This window comes from Berghia stephanieae, chromosome 9 (assembly GCF_034508935.2).
Source record: "Berghia stephanieae isolate SIO BIC M18660-M18661 chromosome 9, UCSD_Bste_1.3, whole genome shotgun sequence".
Classification (NCBI taxonomy): domain Eukaryota; kingdom Metazoa; phylum Mollusca; class Gastropoda; order Nudibranchia; family Aeolidiidae; genus Berghia; species Berghia stephanieae.
The window spans coordinates 47,512,638-47,520,137 of NC_088368.1; the positions used below are offsets into that span (position 1 = coordinate 47,512,638).

The 7,500-nt window shown below is 41.3% G+C and overlaps 1 protein-coding gene across 1 annotated transcript in view; it reads right to left on the minus strand.

The window, feature by feature from the left end:
• Positions 1-7,500, minus strand: part of LOC144980360 (uncharacterized) — a gene marked incomplete in the record, with an annotated part of 216,919 nt that overhangs the window by 188,677 nt on the left and 20,742 nt on the right. Inside the window, 3 exon segments of the mRNA XM_078928058.1 lie at positions 405-518; positions 2,331-2,506; positions 5,495-5,710. Of these exon segments, the coding sequence (XP_078784184.1) occupies positions 405-518; positions 2,331-2,506; positions 5,495-5,710 (506 nt within the window).

A 7,500-nucleotide genomic window follows, 5' to 3' on the forward strand; every position in this document is an offset into this window, starting at 1 on the left:
GTTGCTTACATTTCTATTGAAATACTCGTACTGTAAATCATGTGTTGATAAAGAGAGTGTTAATTCTTTGCTTACATTTCTATTGAAATACTCGTACTGTAAATCATGTGTTGATAAAGAGAGTGTTAATTCTTTGCTTACATTTCTATTGAAATACTCGTACCGTAAATCATGTGTTGATAAAGAGAGTGTTAATTCTTTGCTTACATTTCTATTGAAATCTTCGTACCGTAAATCATGTGTTGATAAAGAGAGTGTTAATTCTTTGCTTACATTTCTATTGAAATCTCGTACCGTAAATCATGTGTTGATAAAGAGAGTATTAATCCTTTGCTTACATTTCTATTGAAATCTTCGTACCGTAAATCATGTGTTGATAAAGAGAGTGTTAATTCTTTGCTTACATTTCTATTGAAATCCTCGTACTGTAAAGCATCTCTTGGATAACCTTCCACCACATAGGCCTTGGCATCTGGTTTGGCTTTCATGGATTCTATTAATAGCTCTTCCGTCACGTCCTAAAAATAGAAAGAAAGAAAGAAAGAAAAAAATGGTGAACGGGTACGTTATAAAGGATAAACATTGCGCTATATAAATTCTCAAATTGATGATCATTTGTAACCCTTAGCCTCAAAACGGTATTAGGACGGGATGATTAAGATGTTGAAAATAGATAGTTCGAAGATGACGTCACTCAGGCCTTTGTTATTGTTTTTGCCATCCGCGTTTGTGAGTTGTTCTCACTAAACTGTATTAACCAGACTATAAAAGTTCATGGTTACACAGAGTTTGTGTGTTGGTCCGTTATACTTCCGGACGGCAATGTTGTGAACTCCTTGGTCAAGCGCATTCTATCTATAGAATTTGTAGCCAGAAAAATCAGACTTGTGTTGAGTTTATACGTTTTGTTGAGGAGAATGGATAGGATAATTTTAGGGTGCTAATTAATGCCCAACAATTTTTATAGTTTTGGCCAGTTTTAACATTAAATTCGGCTTTTAATCATCTGGTTCGTTCCGACATAAGACCGTTTTTTGACGATGGGTCACATTTACTATAGTAATCGGTATTATTATTTTTTTTTTTTACTTTTACACCTACGTGCACTTATTTTCAGGTCTGATAACTCAACTCCTTATGGGCTCATTGTTGTCATGGAAATCTCGAAAGACAAAAAAAAAAAAATACGCAAAATATTGTCCATTACAATAATGTTAAACTAGGCCCAGAAGTGGGTTCGGATGTCATACCTGCATATATATATAGAATACAAATTGTCACTCACATTTTTTGTGGCCGAGACGATTCGTTTCTGTGTCTCTTTACACGTCCTCAGTCGGCGTAATCCTTAATAATGTTCGAAGGAAAAATTCTTACTCCAAACGAATTGCTTTTTCTTGGTTCCGTTGTGTAGCGGTGATTAGTTAATCCAAGAACCAAGAAAAAGCAATTCGTTTGGAGTAAGAATTTTTCCTTCGGACATTATTAAGGATTACGCCGACTGAGGACGTGTAAAGAGACACAGAAACGAATCGTCTCGGCCACAAAAAATGTGAGGGACACTTTGTATTATCGAGCACTTTCGTACCTACGAGTACCAACCAACACCCATTTATTTATATATATATTATGTACACGTCGTATAGGGAATGAGATTAGCGGAAGAGTAGCGTCCCTTGATTGGACGTCACGGGCGGAAAAGTTATTAGAGAGAGAACGTCATGTTGGTTGTGCGCATGCGTCTCCCGTCCTCGCCTCCGGTGAAAGCGGCATGAGACACTTTACCGAAAGCGAGGACGAGAGAGACGCATGCGCAAAACCATTTTGACTTTCTCTCTGTAAGGTGACGTCCAATCAAGGGACGCTACTCTAATCTCATTCCCTATGAGGTATTTCCAACTACATTTGCGTCAAATCACTGGGTGAAGGGCTTAGAAATTGTGCGAAAAAAAACATCGAAAACTTTTGCAACATTCTTTGTTTTATAAACTTTTTGATGTTGTTGTTGAGATTTTCTTCCTTTTGTTTATAGTCGACATCCACAATTTAGACAATGGTGGTTCTAGCTAGACTGCCTGCATTCTTTTTAACTTTAGGGGAAGTGCTACCATTTGGATAGGACGCTAGTTCATCGCAAAGTACTTTCAGCCAAATCTAACAGAATCAGCTACCCATTCACTGTTGGGGTGGACAGGGGGGTGGGGGCAGAAACAATATCAACTGCACCGGAATCAATCTCGGTCCCTTTGCACGTGAAGTGAGTGCTCTACCAACTGAGCTATCGGGACCCCCCCCCCCCCCCCCCCCAATAATCTTTGGTAAGGACTCACCGTGGGCGCCATCTCGCCTTCCTTCAACAACTTGGTCACCATGCCCCACTTTTCGTCAACGGATCCTTTGTCGGAGATTTGTTTGCGTAGGATGTCCCCCATGGACAAATGTACAATATCTGGGTACCTCTCCGTCAACAAGGAGCATTGAGTACCTTTACCACTGCCAGGACCGCCTGTAGGGAGATAGATTGTATGAAATCAATACCAGAAAAATGGTGTCTGAAATTTCTTTGCGTTGAATGACTGGGTACCTTTCCGTCAACAAGGAGCATTGAATTCACCCAGTTTTCACCCATATTTACCCAATATCACAGCTTACTCAATATCTCAATCGTCTCTGCGTTATAGATAGTATGCGCTTGGCTTAGAAGCTCATAACATTGCCATCCGGAAGTATAACGGACCAACACACAAAACTGTTTGTATCCATGAACGTTTATAGTCGGGTTAAAACAATTCAGTGAGCATTACTCATAAACGCGGATGGCAAAAAGCAATAACAAAGATCTGAGTGACGTCAACTGCATACTATCTATATGTTTGTGTTGAGAATAGAACTCATAAGCTCAAGAAATTTTCATCGTGGCGTTTGTGTGTCTTCAACCATAGCCATCGTTAACTTATAGCCTGACACTAGAACTCTCTAGGACTTATAATTTGACGTCATTTTTTAATTTTGTGCAGCATATAGATAGTTCGAAGATGACGTCACTCAGGTCTTTGTTATTGTTTTTTTTTTTCCATCCGCGTTTATGAGTAATGTTCATTAAACTGTATTAACCTGATTATAAATATTCATGGTTACCAGGCAAGAAGTTTACGAAGGCCACGGTTGAACCCGGGACCTCAAGAAGTCGCGGGAGGGACTCAAGATAGTTCCTACTTTTGATAAAACTTTTTTATTTATTTTGGATTGATGGATGGCATTGATTGTAGAACGCCCCTCTCGTGGCTAGGCGGAGTTGTCGTAACAGTCAGGTCGTAGGTTCGAATCCTTATCGCCATAAAAAGTTGTTTAGTCTCTATTATGTCTTCTGGCAACTTAACTACTCACTTCATTTCGTGTGAGTACGAAGCCTGACACCAGAACCGTAGCCATCTTAACTTATAGCCTGACACTGACCAAATTATGACGTCAAAAGACCAGAATTCGGCCACAAACGAGAACAAATCGTGAGTTGTATTCAATAGTTCAACCAATAAAATAACTTGTTTTCATGAGCTCTACTAACGACAACTCACTAGGCGGTGCAAAAACCAAATAATGACGTCAAACTGCCAGTCCTTTTGGATTTCTGTGTCAAGCTATATAGATAGTTCGAAGATGACGTCACTCATGTCTTTGTTATTGTTTTTTGCCATCCGCGTTTATGAGTAATGCTCACTGAACTGTATTAACCTGACTAAAAACGTTCATGGATACACACAGTTTTGTGTGTTGGTCCGTTATACTTCCGGATGGCAATGTTATGAGCTTCTTAGCCAAGCGCATACTATCTATAGAGTTCGAAGATGACGTCACTCATGTCTTTGTTATTGTTTTTTTTTTTTTTGCCATCCGCGTTTATGAGTAATGCTCACTGAACTGTATTAACCTGACTAAAAACGTTCATGGATACACACAGTTTTGTGTGTTGGTCCGTTATACTTCCGGATGGCAATGTTATGAGCTTCTTAGCTAAGCGCATACTATCTATAAGTTAACGATGGCTACGGTGAGCACCTTTACCACGACTGGGACCGCCTGTAGAGAAATTAATGAACAGTACATGAAATCAATAGAAGAAACACACGATACAACAACGTGTGAAAATAGCACACAGAGACAAGCCAGGGACCAGGCCGTTCCCATCAACTAAACCTATCTAGCCTGACCGTAGCCATCGTTACCTTAAAGATAGTATGCGCTTGGCTAAGAAGTTCACAACATTGCCATCCGCAAGTATAACGGACCAACACACAAAACAGTGTGTATCCATGAACGTGTATAGTCGGGTTAATACAGTTCAGTGAGCATTACTCATAAACGCGGATGGCAAAAAACAATAACAAAGACCTGAGTGACGTCATCTGCATACTATCTATAGAGAATGAGATTAGCGGAAGAGTAGCGTCCCTTGATTGGACGTCACCGGCGGAAAAGTTATTAGAGAGAGAACGTCATGTTGGTTGTGCGCATGCGTCTCTCGTCCTCGCTTCCGGTGAAAGCGGCATGAGACACTTCACCGAAAGCGAGGACGAGAGAGACGCATGCGCAAAACCATTTTGACGTTCTCTCTGTAAGGTGACGTCCAATCAAGGGACGTTACTCTTCCGCTTATCTCATTCCCTATAGCCCGACACTAGAACCCACTAGGACTTATAGTTTGACGTCATTTTTAAGATTTTTGCAGCGCCTAGTGAGTTGTCGTTAGTAGAGCTCAAGGAAACAAGTGATTCCATTGGTTGAACTGTCGAATTTGTGGCAAAAGACTTGTCTCTTGACGTCATTTTTTGGTCAGTGTCAGGCTACATGTTTACGATGGCTACGGCCTGACACTCCTGCCCTACTCTGAAAAAAAACCATATTTAAAATTGTGACCAGAAAACTCGTCCTTCAAATATCGATGGATTTAAATGACATTCATCTTGGCAAAAACTCTCAATCTTGGGAGGACTTCGGGTAGTCTTTGGTGACGTCCCAGGTTTGATAGTTTTTGCCAAGATGAAAGTCATTTAAATCGATCGATATTTGAAGGATGAGTTTTCTGGACAAATGATTAAATACCTGTTTTTCCAGAGTTAAGGCAGCTCACTGATTAAAAATCAGGTTCTTTCTGATAGTATACCGTTTTGAATGACTGGTCACTCTGAATGCATTCAGTCATCGGATCGGAAGGTCCTGGGTTCGAGCCTCGCTTGTCGCATAGTTGAGTCATTAGAAAAGGCTCTTTATTCACATTCTCTCACCGTACTCAGGTGTAAAATGAGTACCTGGCCGTTAACAGCGTTGTCTCTGTCCGAAAATAATTGTAATATCGCCTAACAGGCTTCATGTCCCGTCCTTTAATGGTAAATTTTGCTGTTGGCCAGGGACCCTTTGTAAAGCGCTTTGAGCACGTTAAGTGGATATTGCGCTATATAAAAGCTCAATTTAATTCAATTTTAAAAATTGTACTCACCGGCAACGAAAATAATTGGGGCTTGGGGCAGGTCGGGTTTTCTCCCTTCGTCCTTGGCCTTGATCTCTGGCGGGGGGACGTAGGTCAAGGTCGGAATGTTGATTTCAAAGTCTTGATCTACACGTTTGATGGGGGACATGGCGGGGGCGGGGGCGGGGCTTGCTGCTGCCTTGCGTGACCTTCGACCCGTAGCTGGTCGACCTTCGACTGGAGGAGCTGTGAATGAAAGAGTTAATAACATGGAAGTTAAAGGCGTTACAAATTATGGGCTGATTTCGACAAAAGTTGTGGAAAAGGGCACCAAGAGGAGATACTGGAATCCCATTGGAGCAATAGGCTTCAACAGTCATGACGTCACTTCCCTCGTAATGACGCAAAGTAACTTAGTTCTAAACTATCGGAACAATACCCGGAGGACGCCCTTATGAAATATTTCTCCGACGAGCATAAAAGTGTATCCAGAGTAGAAAATCATTATAAATCTCATCATGTTTTGACGTTTATACATTTTGATCACAAGACATATGAAAAAGTTCTAGCCAGCATGAAGAATAAAAAGTACCGATTTTCTTTGTTTAGAACCGCGCTGCTCGCCGTTGAGTTTTATTATAAGATGGGGGGAGGGGGGGGGGTTCCGATAGCACACTTGGTAGAGCACTCGCTTCATACGCAAAGGGACCAAGATCGATCCCGTGTGCAGTCAAGATTTGTTCTGACCTCACCCCCCCCCCCCTTTGTCCACCCAGTAGTGAATGGGTAGCTGAGTCAGTTAGATTCGGCAAAAAGTACTTTGCGATAGACAAGCGTCCTATCCTAAGGTTAGCAAGCAATTTCTATTGTACGTGGCTCTGAAGGACTACTTTGATTAAAGATGGATGGATAAATAAAGTGAGGAAATGAGACTCTTATTTGTTCCTTTATAAATAATATGCGCTTGGCTAAGAAGCTCACAACATTGCCATCCGGAAGTAAAACGGACGGACAAAACTATGTGTAATCTTAAACGTTTATAGTCTGGTTAATATAGTTTAGTGAGAATTACTCATAAACGCGGATGGCAAAAAGCAATAACAAAGACCTGAGTGACGTGAACTTCATGCTATCTATAATATATGAGTCATGTTTACTCACTTTATCCAGTTTTTATGTAAGACAACATTCACTAAATGTGCTCAAAGCGCTTTACAATGAGTTCCTTGCCAACAGCAACACTTAAACATGTAGGACGAGACATGACGCACGGTAAGCAATGTTACAAATTTTCAGACAGAGACAACGCTGTTTACGACCAGGAATTCATTTTACACCTGAGTACGGTGAGAGAATGTGAGTAAAGAGGGGGGGGGAGGGTTCCCAAGGACTCAACTATGCGTCACTCAGAGCGGAGCTCGAACCCAGGACCTTCCAATCCGAAGGCGAGTGTCATACCACTAGCTGCACAAAAGAAGAAAAAAAACTCATGAGAAGAAAATGTAAACAGAGTACTCGGTGCTATTCTCTCAGATATCCACTCTTTTCGAGTGAAGTTCAAGTGTGGAATTCACTCCTTTGTGTAACAACGTTTCAAAATTGATGGACAATTCGTCCAAAGCGTCAACACTATAAGTTTATTTTTAGACATAGACGGGGACTCACATGGTATTCTACAGTTTTCCATATTCTGGACCATCATCATCATTGCTTTTTTCACCCTGGTCCACAGACAAACAGTTGCCATTCCTCTCTATCCTGGGCTAACTTTTTAATCTCATTCCAGGCCTTACCTCTTCTCTGTATATAAATTCTGTAATTCCAGAAACTCTTCGGTCGCCCAAGCTAAAAAAAGGATTTGGTTTGTCTGCCTGCGTTTCTGTAACGGTTTGAGTTTAACGGAAAGGGGTGTTAACCCTTTGCCAACCCCCAACCTGGAGGACCAGGTGACTGAAAGATGGGGGAATCACACACCATTAGTCGCCTTTTACGACACGCTGGCTTGGCGTTGGGCTATTCTTGACCCTCTCAGTTGA